The sequence below is a fragment of the Typopeltis vanoorti genome, chromosome 2 (genome assembly GCF_054136105.1).
Source record: "Typopeltis vanoorti isolate ZY-2024b chromosome 2, IOZ_Tvanoo_1.0, whole genome shotgun sequence".
NCBI lineage: Eukaryota > Metazoa > Arthropoda > Arachnida > Uropygi > Thelyphonidae > Typopeltis > Typopeltis vanoorti.
The window spans coordinates 102,122,776-102,138,255 of record NC_143550.1 but is presented as its reverse complement, the minus strand read 5'-3'; the positions used below and the strand labels follow the sequence as shown (position 1 = coordinate 102,138,255).

Sequence of the window (15,480 nt, the reverse complement as noted above, 5' to 3'; positions counted from 1 at the left end):
TTGCTATCTGTGTGGATTGTTAGTGGCTCGGTGTCATCTGTGTATTGATATATTTGATTTCGTGAGGCCAAATTGTGAACGTCATTAACGTATACCAGGGAATGCTGAAAAGTTGTGATAATCACCATGAAGGAATTGATATGTCTTCTTATATATCCTAAAAGAAAAAGAACAAATTATTATAATTTGATGAAACACGTGGATTAAAAAGGGTTTTAAGATATGTTCTTTCTTGTGGTTATATCAGTTGCTTTAATATCATTTTTGTTCTAGGTGTTTATCAGAACTTTTCAGCCCACCCCTCCTATATTGAACAGAGTAGGTCATGATACGATGGCTTGTGAGACTCCTTGTTTTAGCTGTATACTCCGGCTATTGCTTGGGAGATAATTCCTGAACCAGGTATGTAGTCTTCTTCTTATTCTGATGGGGTATAATTTGGTCAGCTATCATTGCTGTGTGTCAAAAGTCAATGATAAGCGAATTTATTTAATAATAAATAAATTCATTTAATAATAATAATAATAATAATAATAATAATAATAATAATAATAATAATAATAATAATAATAATAATAATAACGATTGTGATGCCATCCGGCCATGTTTTTTTGTTTTTTTTTTACCCTTCCCATTTAGGATAACCTTCCATTAGAAGAAAATGCAGCGAAGAGAGTCATGTCCGGGGAACTTCGCATCAGTAATCTTCAACAACCCGACATAGGAGATTACTTATGCATGGCCAGGAACAGAGAAGGCACAGTTACAGCTGTGTCCAAAGTTATAGTTGCGGGTGAGTATGTTTCTCTGCTATAGTTTATGATTACTATTGCAACAGCCAAGTTTTTACTTGAAAACTTGATAATATATATATATATATATAAAAATCAGCTAACGCCTTTTTATTCCCGTATATATACGGGAGTAGGCGAGGCCATTTAGCCCTATCTAACCTTTTGGAGACTGAGTGGGCAGTTCAATCTCCACTGGTACCCAATCAGAGACAGATGGCCCAATGCTATCACTAATTAAGCGGTACGCAGTGAAGAGAGACGGCTCAAATGTGCCGCCATCTCGTGGTCCTTAACCCTAACACAATATATTTAATGTCTGAAATAATGTGGGTTCTACGGTCGATTTTCTTGAGTTTACAGGACGAAAAACCCGAGTTTCCGGGAGGAAAAACCTGCTTGCCCGTGCCAGAGATCGACTAACTCGGGAACCGGTCGAAAAAAGGCTTAGAAAAATTTCCTCTAGTCGCCGACTAGACTCGAAACCAAGTCTTCCTTCGTGCGGCCAAGCGCGGCGGTGTGCAAACGCCACATCCACTGAGCTACATATATATATTAAATATATATTAAACTAATATATATTAGATATTACGGGTGTTTAATCAGTGGGAAAATAATCCACATTGCTTGACTTATGCAGCGTATTTGCAAAATACTTGGTCACGTACGTCACCATGTGCTCTAGGCAACTATTTAAGAATTCTGCTAGTCAGTAATCGTCAATAATGTTCAGCACCATGGGAAAAACAAAGGATATTTCGGAGTTCGATAAATGACTTATTGTAGGTTTCCGTCTGGCTGGAGCCATGATCTTGAAAACAGCAAAGCTGACTGGTTTCTCAAAAGATGAGCTATCCCGGGTGTTTAATCAGTGGGAAAGTAACCCACATTGTTTGTCTATGATGCGTAACTGCGGTCCTAAGGACAATCAGTCAGGAAAGATCGCAGTCGTCTGAGAAGGCTTGTACGGAAAACAGAACACCTATGTGCAGCAATTGACCGAATCATTCAATGAAGGCTGTTCCTGACCGATATCTCAACGAACTATGCGTACGGAATTGAAAACGATCGGTGTTGGCAGTCGCATGCCTATACGTAAAATAAAAGTTTCTAATTCAGTGGTCGGTATGTGTGTATATATATATATTTGTTGTAATGGATTTACTCGGCTAATATATTTAGTTGTTTTATATTCTTGTGGAATGAATTGAACGTAGCTAATTTACCTAATAATCATCAAGCAGTTCTAAAAGCTATATGATATTGGATTTTCTTTTATACCTGCATTTTTATTTGTTTGTGCCAATTATTCACTGGTTATTTTGCATATATTTGTTGTAGCTGTAGTTTTTATCATATACTTCGCGTGTTTGTGGTTACTGCGATTTTTATTATTGTTGGTTACTGTGGTAACGATATCGTTGATTTTCAACAAGACGGTGTATCACTTTTGTATTGGGTACATTATTTATTACTATTATTGTATTTGTTATTTAGTCACTCTGGATGGCGCCTTGTGTCATAACCTAACTAGTTTTGTTTTCATACCATTCATTTTTACTATATAAAGTTTCTTCAACTTCTGTATTTGCAATATTGTACAGTTTTGAAATGTTTATATTCCAAATATTACAGTTGTAAACTAAGTGAGAAAGTTTCACTGTCTTTTATATATATAAATATATATATTAAAGTCTATTAAAATATATATATTAAATATATATATTAAAATTTTAATGTATATATATATAGAGCCTGTGTAGCTCAGTGGATGTGGCGTTTGCACACCACCGCGCTAGGCCGCACGAAGGAAGTCTTGGTTTCGAGTCTAGTCGGCGACTAGAGGAAATTTTTCTAAGCCTTTTTTCGACCGGTTCCCGAGTTTGTCGATCTCTGGCACGGGCAAGCAGGTTTTTCCTCCCGGAAACTCGGGTTTTTCGTCCTGTAAACTCAAGAAAATCGACCGTAGAACCCACATTATTTCAGACATTAAATATATTGTGTTAGGGTTAGAGACCACGAGATGGCGGCACATTTGAGCCGTCTCTCTTCACTGCGTACCGCTTAATTAGTGATAGCCTTGGGCCATCTGTCTCTGATTGGGTACCAGTGGAGATTGAACTTCCCACTCAGTCTCCAAAAGTTAGATAGGGCTAAATGGCCTCGCCTACTCCCGTATATACGGGAATAAAAAGGCGTTAGCTGATTTTTTTTTTGTATATATATAAATATATACATTAAAAAAAAAAAAACGTTCTTCAGCGTTATCAAATGACTGAAATAAATTGTTGACGATGTTCTAATTAATCCACTTTTTTTACCTTAGGGCCAGCAGTGATTACCACACCTCCCAGAAATATCAGCAAGCTTGAGGGAGATAAGGCTGAATTCATCTGTGAAGCAAAAGCTCTACCGTCTAACATCTCACACCGCTGGTCCCGCAACGGTGTCGAAATCTCTCAACTCTCGTGGCTTGAAACTCGTACAATAATCCGCCGTGACGGTACGCTATTTATTAATCCGACATCAGCAGAAGATTCTGGTTTGTACACGTGTGAAGTATCCAATGGCATTGGAAGTCCAGACACAGCATCTGCACACCTGAGTGTGGAATGTGAGTACATCGAAAGTTATTTTCATATGAACATGGCTTAACGGACACACTGAGTCCTCTATTTTTTCAGTAAATCCGGGGAAGAGAGAGAGAGAGAGAGAGAGAGAATTATTTCTGAGAATAATGGAAAATTACTAGTCTCTTGTAATTATTTAATAATAATTTTACAATTAATAAACTGTAATTGGAATCCTGATAGCAGAATTATTAATTTTAAGTTTGTTCCTAAAAATAAAATAAATAAAAATTATCAATACATAGCCAGCAAAAGTTGGTCGATTGGTAGAGCCTCTGCTATTAATGGCTCACGCAAAAAGTTAAGCAAGTTTGAGCGCGGTTAATAGTTACAAGGGATCAATCGTTCGATGCTGTTGGCACACTCTCCCTCGATGAGTCTTTGGACTCCCTGGAGGTGGCACATAATAATAATAATAATAATATTTAAGAGTTTTACTTGGCGAAGCGATGGTCAGCTTTCGCGACTTTTCTTCTCTTGGTTTGCTGAATACAGTGTGATGAAGTTTGGCATACAGAATTCTTACTAATATTGATGTAGTTCAGATTGGTTCCAAAATAGGACAGTTGCATCAACTACTTCCAATTAATCCCCGTTATATTTGTGCAAATCTCCATTATTCCAGTTCAAGCGTCTGGGTTGTAGATTTTTTTTTTTTTTTTGCTTGGTAAGGTAACCATTTTTATGCAAAAACTCCCCATACTGGAGGACCAGGGTATCTCTCTTAGTCTGGCCCACTATCTCTCGCCCTGTCCAGCATAGCTTAGCTACCGCTGGCATAGCTCTTAAGGTCATTGGTGCGCGCAAGCCTCCTTACCACGTCAAGGTGGAGATACCATTAAGGAGGACAGAAAGATGAAAGTAAACAAGCTGCAGAGATGAGATTTTAACCAGCAATTAAAGGAAGCACAAAATTGCACCATATAAAGAATGAAGTCATCAGAAAAGAACTAGATATTTACGACGTAAATGAAAAGATCAAGGAATATAGAGAGAGAAATTGAAAGATCATCTATTTAGGATGGAAAGATATTGGCTACCAAAAGAGGTGGATAGGTATGGACCTGAAGGAAAGAGGGAGGGGAGAGAGAGAGAGGAAGAGAAGATCATCTGCAAGATGGAAAGACCAGTGAAGCCGGAACAGACCAATGCCTAATCCTTGAAGAGAAGAAGAAAAAAGATCTCAATTATTGTTTATTATTTGTACCTTGCTGACAGCATGTAGCACAAAGGATTGTCATGGAAGCAAGTAAGCTTTCAAATTATATAAAATCCAGAGGTAGGTAAAAGATTACCTTCTGTAATCATTCTGTTTGAATGACTCATTAAATAGGAGTCTCAAACAGGACAGAAGTAGGATGATAACGTATTTATAAGTTACTTTTTTTTTTCTTAATTTGAAATCCATCTACGAAAGGTTGCAAATCTATCATACAATTAGTACCATGAATGTGCAAGTATTCAGCAGTCCGGTTTTTCATGCTGCTAAAGATTAATAATCATCATCATGTGTTCATTGCACATCCACTGATGTCGTATGGTCACTCCAATGCTTAGTGATGCGTCACACTAGTCCTCGCCATGTAGTCCTGTTGTATGCTTTTCTGGAGGCTTCAAATCTCTAAAGATTAGTCACCACACACACACACACACACACACACACACACAATCCATCCATCCATCTCATTGAGAGTCTACACCTGTCCTAATTCCTGTCTTGACCTCATTCAATGCTTCAAGCATGATGTCCTCAGCATAGATACTAAACAAGCGGCAACCTTCATTAGTGTTGTGTCGTTGCGTCAGCTGTCATCACATTTGCTTCATTAGAAGCTGAGTTATAGTGCCAAGAGTGACAGTGTGTTTTGACGAACGGTTGGAAAATGAGTTTCAAACCGAGAGCTGCGATTGACTTTTGTGTTAAACTTGATAAAAGTTTTACCGAAACGCATCAAATACTTCAAAGAGCATACGGTGATGAATGCTTATCCCGTACTCAAGTTTACGAGTGGTTTAAGCAATTTCAAAGTGGTCGTGAGACGCTTGAGGACGACGAAATGGCAGGCCGTCCAAAAACTGGACTGAGCGAAGTTAACATCCAAAAAGTGCGTGATTTCATCAAAGAAAACCCGAAATCGTCCGTGAGATTGATTGAAGATGAATTGGGGATTCCAAAATCAACTATGCACAACATTTTGACCGAGAGTTTGGGCCTTTGTAAATTGAATTCGCGATTTTTCCCCACAAGTTGACCGACGAGCAAAAAAATGTATCGAATTGAACACTGCAAGGACCTCATTAAAACCTCTCGTAAGGACTCAGACTTCCTTGAAACGATCGTTGCTGGCGACGAAACGTGTGTTTTGAGTATGAGCCCGAAACAAAGCGCCAGAGTGCTGAGTGGAGACCACCAGAAGAAGGGCATCCGAAAAAAAGTAAAGACAATGCTGATTTGTTTCTACGATTCCAAGGGCATTGTCCACAAAGAATTCGTTCTGCCTAGCCAAACGGTCAATGGTTAGTTTTATCTCGATGTTTTGAAGTGATAGATAGCGAGAATTCGTCGCGTACGGCATGAATATCGTGACGACCGACCGTTCGTCAAAACACACTATTACTCTTGGCACTATAACTCGGCTTCTAATGAAACAAATGTCATAAACAGTTGACACAACATTAATGAAGGTTGCCGCTTTCGACAACAAAAAGATACAAGTGGCACCACTAGTTTCTTCTATTTTCGAAAAGTTCGGTTTCTTTTTGGACAGATGGTGTGTGTGTGTGTGTGTGTGTGTGTATATATATATATATATAAAGATATTTTGTGAATATATTAGTGAATAATGGGAATATCTTATGGCTGCTGATGAGGTTTATGGGATGCATTTGAGAACCAATTTTGCCGTGTAGAACGGTCTCATGATAGGTATCAGCATTTCGCTATGGTCGGGATGATACATAGGATGACTTTCTGTTTCTGACCAAGCAAGGGATTGCTTCACTTGCTTTTGGATGTAGACAGCGTGAGAACTAGCCACAATGGTGAGCGTTTTCCACGTGATATTGCTACGCATAATGCATGATATCTTCTAAGATCTCTTCCTGTGGAAGAGACCTTGCACATGCCCTCAGTAAGATGAATATTATCTGAGGTAAAGAAGTAACAAGAAGTGTAAAACATATGACATTATTTTTATTAATATATATTTGTAACTAGTTTACGATTTCAAGTTTCTGTCTTTAAGTAAACAGAAATTTATCTTCAGTAGACTTGAGATATATCAGAATCAATTTTTTGCAAACACAGTTCACAGGCCGATGTAAACAAAAAGCCAATTCTGTCTCTTGAGGTTCTGTCTCTTCAATCTGCTTTTAGAACTATAAGAAGAACGACATACATACATATGGAAAAAATCGCGTAGAACGAGTCGGTTAATCAAATTTTAAATTTTATCTGATTTGAAATCAGCGCCTCATCTACAATGTGTGCTCTTTGCCTGCAAGCCCCTCTTGTTCTAAAGATCTGTGTTCGTTTCTCCCAGTTTCTCCTTTGACTGAACGCGAAGAACTTTTATCAGAAACCAGGTTTGATTTATATCTGATTTTTTTTTTTTTTATGGTAGCTTACCCAGGAAAGTTTAGTTGCATCTGTAGCATATTTCGTGTCATGAGTGGTGGAAGAAATTGGATAATCTCAAAACTTGCTATAGACACCAAGCATGTACTTTAAATACTTGTTTGTATTTAAATAGTAATATGAATTTTGTTTGACAATAACGCCGATGTTCTCTCTGATTTGTTCATATTTAATATAGTTCCATTGTATTAAATATGCCAATTTTCCATCTTCCATCAGTCCTTGCTGTGCTTTTATCAAGTACTCAATCGGTATCGACGATGCCCTTGGAAAGGAAATGCCTAGGTTCGAATTCCGTCTAGGACGCAAAGAATCTGTATAAGGACTTTTCAACTGAAGGTGAATTAGTCGATCTCAAACGGAGGTAGAAGGGTTTTTTTTCCCGTGAATTTGGATTTTTCATCGTACAGAACAGGCAAACCAGCAGAAGAATACCCACAGTAAACAGGATACACTGTTCTCGTAGCCTTAGTCACTTCGTCTGTAATTCAAAAATATTCCTAAGATTCCTAATAGAATCAACAGTCTTTTGGATGGAATCCCTTCAGATTTTTCTTGACTTTTATGTACTACTTCCGCAGGTTTGCATAGAGTCAACAGATCTCTCACTCACTCCCCCCCCCACACACACATCCCGACATTGTGGGGTTTTGTGTCAAGTCGCTACGGCTTGAAACAGAAGCCAGTTATTTGGGGTTTTTTTTTTAAATCGAAGGCCGGATAACTAAGAATCCACTGTGTTTGACAATAAATGAATGTAATAATTACATTTATTACATTTCTAAATTTTGCCGGCAGGTACGATCGGCAGCATAGTAAAATAATTTCTCCAGTGACATAGCAGAAAAAGCAGAAGACTCCCTTCAAATAGCTTATCAGAGAAGGACACAGCAATTGGTCAGAGACCGCTGTAGGTATGTACTTGAGAAGAATAGATAATAAAATTAGTTAAAAACATAAAAAAAATTATGTTGTTAACTAATTCACTAATGGAAATTTTTATTTATATTTGTAAAAAATAGCAATACATCATTCTTATGCACATGTGCAAATAATATTGATCAGAGTAGTACCAAAGTATACAAATAATTATACTTTAACTCTGTTTCAAAATAATAATAATAATAATAATAATAATAATAATAATAATAATTCTGCTTTTCTTAGACTCAATGGTACCGCCACAAACAAATGACCTTGGCACGACAGAAATCCAGATCGCACTGTTAATCCGATCGTTAATAATTCTCTGGTCGGTTTGTCTATTTAATTATAAATCTATTCTTAATACAAAATGGAATTCGTTTATTAATATTTTTAACTGTGAGTTCGGGTGACTTAAATTAGTTTTCAATTTATATATTTTAAAATCTATAAAAACTGAAATTTAAACTTTAAATGAAAACCTAAATTTAAAGAAGCATAATACCTCTTTAATGCGCAAAGTGCAAAAGTGCAAGAAATTTCTCCTATACACTTCCTGTTTATTCTCTTCTTTGTAACCTAGATTTATTCATTTATGTTTTGTGGAATGAGACACAAAACGGTTGTCATAAATTCTAATATGTATTATAACACCATTATAATGCATTTGTTTCCATTGAAAATAACGAGCGTCTGTGCAATGTTTTATTATATGTTCCCAAGTTCTGGGTTCCCTTTCTCTTGGGATTTAGGGTTATACACACCTGTCTCTACGCCAGTATTTCTTAAACTTGTTTCACGGAACCCTAGGATTCGGTGAAAACATGTGTGGGTTCCTAGAGCATACAGATATTCAGAACTTGTATTAGATGCTGTTTCTGAGGAAGGGAAAAATATTCTTCTTCATTAAATTGACTAGAGCAGTTATATTATTTTATTATTTACAGTATTATGTATTATATGTTTTTCTTGATTAAAATATTTGCACACAACCGTTTTTTGTTATAATTCCTTCCCGATAAGTTTGTGTGTGTGTATGTGTGCGTACGTGCGTGAAAATTTTCATCGGTTCCTCCAAAAAGAAATATTTTTTATGGAGGCTTCCGCAGTCTCAAAAAGTTAAAGAACAATGCACCAAGCACTGAATTTAGCGGTGTCTGTAAACCTTTCTAATCAAAAAAAGTATTAAAACAGTTTCTAAAAAAGTATTAACACAAATAATTATATTTATTAAAATAAGGAATATTAACTTTCACAGCTATGATGCGATAAGTTAGAATAGTTTAACTTTTAATAGGAATGTCAAATCTTTCACGGACTCAACCAAACAAACATTATTTATTCATTTGAATACAAGAACAGAAAGTAATATTTCTCCATTTATTGGAAGTGCTATATTAACGACTAAGCGCAATAAGTAATGAAGACGCACCAAAAGTTCTTATTATGTTTTTACTCAGCAGAGGTTCTTCCGGGACACTTCAGACATGGTCGAATATGACAAATATGATCGACTATCTCTCCCTTCGAACTGCCCTTACTAGGTTACCAAGTTTGATAATATGCTAATTTAATGGATAAATTAAATCGTAATTAGTTGGAGTTGTGTGTCTCCTGAGAATCCCGACTGAAAGCGAAATCAACCACTTAAAAACGACTTTAATTTAAGGCAGTATACAAAGCAGAAACAAAAGTAAAGAAAAAAAGAAGAGAAAACTAACCGTTCTCGACCGAAATTAATGAATCAGATAATGACAACTGTTGCGGCAGTTGAAAGTACCCGCGTTTAATTTCCGAAATCGACACATAAATTTATTTATATATATGCGAATTATTTATATGGAAATGGCGAAATATTTACATACATAAATATTTCGCCATTTCCTGTGGTTTGATTTTTTTTTTTTTAAAGTATTGGTACGTTTATATTTTTTTTTCTTCGGTTTTACTACGTTAGATTTACTGTAATTGCTATTGTTAATGTTTCTAAGGGCATAAGTAAGTATACATATATTACAAAATGTCTACACACACACACAGTGGAACAGTGTACCCTCGGTTGGAAAAGATCTGCGTTCGATTCTCGTCGTGACGAGAGCAAACTTTATATTGGCTTTTTTTAATTGATTGTGAGTTAGCCGATCTAATAGGGGAGTAGCAGGGCTTTTACTCCTGGAAACTCCGGTTTTCATCCTGCGTACAGGCAAATCGGCCATGAGAACATATACAATATGCAGACAAAGGATGCTGTTGTTGGTGGGCAGTACATGGCATTGATGGTAGTAGTAGTGTCATTGCGTTGTAATTAAAGAATTAAGTATTATGGGAGGGACGACGAATTGTGTGAACCTCCTGGAATGAGTTCTTGGAGGTGTCACGTTGTAATAATAATAATAATGGAAAAACATTATTTGTTATTTACGCGCACAACTAGTTTCATCTTAGGTTGAGATCAAAACATTTCCATGCAAGCCTGTTGTTTTTCCGAAATTATTTTCCAAAAAACGTATTCAGCATTATCTGCAGTCTGACATGGTTCATTGTCATGTTAAAAGAGAAATCTCTGTTCTGTAAAACTCTCGAATGAAGAAGCATTTTTATTAAAAATACTACTAGTGGTGGTGGTGGTGATTGGCAGCAGATGGCGTTGGTGTAGTTGATAGAGACAGAGAGTTAGCAGGTACCCTCCCATGATGAGTCTTTGGATTCCTTGGAGGTGTCACGAAATAATAATAATAATAATATGATAACCAAAAAATCCAAGTCCTTTCTGTTGGTAAGGACTTGTGCCATGTCCTTACCAACAACAGTCTCAAGATCATTACGCCTAGTATGTGACTATTTGTGGTGTAATATTTGGGTTGAAGAAGACGATATTATTGTCCACCCACCAACCTTCACATTTAGAATAATATACTGATTCATTCATGAATAATATTGAACATCCATAATGCCCCATCTGAATGGAAAAATATGTAGTCTGAACCGTTGCTCTATATACCTATATTATAACAAAGTAACAATGGAGTTGGATAAAGGAAATCCTTACTCAGTGATACTGCTGTACTTTGCAAAGGCACTGACAGGATACCACACGGAACTCTGTTGCATAAATTGGAGGAAATGGGTATGGATCCGAAGCTGGTGATTTGGATTACAGGATGACCGGTGGATAGATATCAAAGAGGAGTGGTTTATGGAGGAGCTGAGTCCAGGAGAAGGCAGGTGAATAGCGGTGTACCTTAGGGCTCAGTTCTTGGTCCGATATTGTTTAATTTGTACATTAATGATATTGGAAATGATTTGAAAGGAAATATCCACTTGTTTGCTGACGATGCAAAATTAGGAAGAGCGATAGTCAATTCAGATGGTGTAGATATCATGCAGAATGACTTAAATAGGTTGATGGTATGGGCTAAGGTAAATGGCTGTCAGTTTAACGTGGCTAAGTGTGAGGTGATGCACTTTGGGAGGATGAGATCACATGCTGTTTACTATATTAATGAAACTGAATTGCAAGAAGTTGACAGGGCAAGGGACTTGGGAGTTATTGTGCACAGAGAACTTAAGTTTAAAGGGCGTATTACAAAAGTTGCCAAAACATCACGTCAAATTACATGGTTGTTGAAAAACACACTGACAAGCAGGGATAAGGAAGTGATTGTCCCACTTTATAAGGCATTAATAAGACAGCATTTGGACTATTGTACACAGATCTGGTCACCTGGATTTCTTGGTGATGAAAAAATGGTGGAAAGGAGTCAGAGGCGAGCTACAAAGATTGTTGCAGATCTGTGGGATGTTTTCTACAAGGAGAGATTGGAGATCTGTGGTCTCCAAAAACTAACTGATAGATGTAGGAGAGGAGATATGATAGAAGCATATAAATTATTAAAGAGGTTTAATAGGATTGATACTGATGACTTTTTTAAGACCAGTGTAGGAAGGGAGAGAACGAGAGGCCATCCCTGGAGATTGTGTAAGAGTGTGGTTAACAAGGGTGTTAGGACTAGATTTTTTGCTTGGAGGGTTGTGAATGGGTGGAATGCATTGCCAGAGGTGGTTGTGAATGCTGCATCTGTGAATGAATTTAAGGAGAAGTACGATAGGTATTGTGTGAATAATAATTATTGTGTCAATGCATGGTCTCTCGCGATGAGTCTTTTGACTCCATGGAGACACCGTTATAATAATAACCTTCTGATTATCCTTTGCAATGAGAGAAATATACATCTCAGTATGTTTCTTTCAATAGTGCATCCGTAGCGCAATTGGAAGAACAGAAGAACATTGTGCCCTTCGATTTGAAAAGACCTGGGTTCGATTCTCGTTGTGATGAGGGGGAATCCTAGTATGTGCTTTTTCAGTAAGGATGAGTTTGCCAATCTCATATGGATGTAGGATGGTTTTTCTCCTGGAAAACTCGGGTTTTTTATCCTGCGTACAAGCAAATCGGCCTTCAAAACACACTCAATTTATAAAAAATACACAGACAAAAAATGCTGTTGTTGGTGATGATGGACGGCAGATGGCATTGATGGCAGTAGTATCGTAGTAGGAAAATTGAGTAGGGGTGGAATAGTGGAGAGGGTAAGAAAAGTTTAGCAAGGTGGACTAGGGTACCCTCCCGTGATGAGCCCTTGGATTCCTTGGAGGTGTCACATAATAATGATATAATAGGTATCCTTATACTTATTTCCATAATGTATGTCATTTTTGGGATTCACAAACATTCACAATTTTTTAATATTTTATTCAAATTAATAACTTGATTATTATTCCATTTAAACACTGTATATGAAATGCAAAGCATTATATTTAATAAACCACAAAGAGTGCGAGTATTGTGCAACAGCAAGAAACAAGCAACTGTCTGCATTGACAAGATACCACACGGAACTCTGTTGCATAAACTGGAGGAAATGGGTATGGATCTGAAGCTGGTGATTTGGATTAGAGGATGATTGGTGGATAGATATCAAAGAGGAGTGGTTTATGGAGGAGCTGAGTCCAGGAGAAGGCAGGTGACTAGCGGTGTACCTTAGGGCTCAGTTCTTGGTCTGATATTGTTTAATTTGTACATTAATGATACTGGAAATATCCACTTGTTTGCTGATGATGCAAAATTAGGAAGAGCGATTGTCAATTCAGATGGTGTAGATATCTTGCAGGATGACTTAAATAGGTTGACGGTCAATGTCAACTGACAATGTTGCTAGTCAATGGAAGTTTTTGTTAATCTCATTACCTGTTTAACTTTGATGTTTGCTGCTTCTTCACGCTGAAGAAATGCTTTATGTAATCTCAATAGTTGAAATAGATTATACATAGGTATATTAATTGAAAATGCAAAATTGTTCAGGGGAGAGAAATAATAAATAATTTTAATACAGATCACAGGTTAGTTAGAAGCACCATGTCAGCCTGCCTGAAAATAGAAATACAGTAGTGAACAAATTAATCCGAACAAGCCGAATTTTCGCTGAGTGTTTGGTTTTGGTTTCAGTTCAAAATATTTTTGATTTTGGTTTTAGTTCACTATTTTGGTTGAGTGCTGCATGTTTTAAGTGCCTCTATGATGTTTATTAATAGTGTTGTTTGTTTCGTTTTTCATAGTGTAAATAAGTTGACATTCGAAATGTTTTATTCATTGAAGATTTTTTTATTATTATTCGTGACACCTCCAAGGAGTCTGAAGACTCATTGTGGGAGGACACCTCCTATACAGCTATCTCCACCACTACACCGAAGCTCTACTACCAATCATCTCCATCAACGCCATCTTTTTCCCACCACAACTAGTATTTTTTGTCTGTAAATTGCGTGTGTTCTGAAGGGCCGATTTGTCTGTATGCGGGATGAAAAACCCGAGTTTCCAGGAGAAAAAACCCTCCTACCTCCGTATGTGATCAGCTAACTCACCTTGTTTGAAAAACTCCACATAAAGATTTTATTTTATTCATCTTCAAGGAAGCATTCAAAAATATATACATCTGTGACTCAAAGACAAATTGCCAATGAGTGTGGTGTTGGTTTAGGTACTGTTAATGCAATTTTAAAGAGGTTTAGGGAAACAGCTACCTTCTCCTAATAGAAAAAAGAAAATTTAGGTGAAATAAGAAAGCTGCACTTACTCAAGCTCGTTTACTGGTTGGGAAAAGCAAAATGAATCCACGATTGTCTGCTGTAGAATTAAATAGAGACTTGGAAGCTAGTGGGATTAATGTTTCTGACATGACTATTGCGAAGTGGGAGCAGGTGGTATTCTCAGATGAGAGCCATTTCTTTGTCCAAGGAGAGCAAGTACCATATGTTCGCAAATCAGCAGTTGAGAAGACTTGCCCTCCCACCTTCAACAAGCTCCTAAACATCCAGGTAAAAAGATGTTCTCAGGTTGTTTTACACATGACAGACCAGGATCACTTGTGGCTGTTGATGGTATGATGAAAAATGACCAATACATAAAAATATTGGATAAAAGCATGGTCCCACAGATCCAGAAAGACAAAGACGTCATCTTCCAACAGGATCTCACTCCATGCCATACTTCAAAAAAAGTGAAAGGGTTCCTCAAAAATCACAACATCCAATTGCTTCAATGGCCCATGTAATAATCCTGACATTAACCCAATAGAAAACTTGTTGGCCATAGTGTAAAACAGACTTGGAAAAATTAAATTGTGATACAAAGGATAACTTAATACAATCCATTATAAAAGTATGGTTTCGAGATGCAGAAATAAGAAAAATGTGTTCTACGTTGGTAGAGTCAATGCCTAAGCAAATTACTGAACTAATTAGGAAAAGAGGAGCACATATAAATTATTAGATGAAGTTGGAGTTTAATTTTTGTACTTATTTTCTTGCAAAATTAAAATGTGAATGTTCGGATTAATTTGTTCACTACTCTAACTGGTTATATCTTTCTGCAGATGCATTCTTTAGTTCTTTGTTGAGATTAGTTTTATATGCATTAATATTATTCTAAATTATTTTGGAATCATATTTTTTCCTTAAACCAGTTACAGTTTATATGTGATCTCTATAGCCAAATTGAAACAGAAATTAAAACTTAAGTAAACCACATAAAAAGCATGATTATGGAAGGAATATCTAGAGATAAAATCAAATTTTTGATCTCTTTGATGCCTTTGAAGATAATATTACCAAAAATAGCAAAAAATGGGATGTTGTTTACAGGTAACAGATGATCAACCAACTAAACAATGAAAAGAAAGAGAGAGAGAGGGGGGGGGGGGAACCTTCCTACAAACAATAGACAAAAAAAAATGTAAAAGTAGGAAAATGTAAAAATGTAATTTCTAAAAAAAAACTGTATTATAATTCACCAACTTCTTTATGCCACAGGAATAGTTACTGGATAATCAAGAAACTGTCCTGGAGTTCAGCAGTTCTGAAACTCAGAATGGCATACATGAGGTAAAAAATAGGAAAACTCCAAAAAAATGTGATAAACGTTAAACTTAAAACTTGGATT

The 15,480-nt window shown here is 36.6% G+C and overlaps 1 protein-coding gene across 1 annotated transcript in view; it reads left to right on the top strand.

Moving 5' to 3' along the window:
• The window catches only part of LOC150109299 (protein turtle-like), a 486,901-nt gene that overhangs the window by 267,890 nt on the left and 203,531 nt on the right, over nucleotides 1-15,480 (top strand). The window contains exons 4-5 of the mRNA XM_090402074.1: nucleotides 640-793; nucleotides 3,118-3,405. Coding sequence (XP_090258200.1) covers nucleotides 640-793; nucleotides 3,118-3,405 — 442 coding nt within the window. The remainder of the gene's footprint in view (nucleotides 1-639; nucleotides 794-3,117; nucleotides 3,406-15,480) is intronic.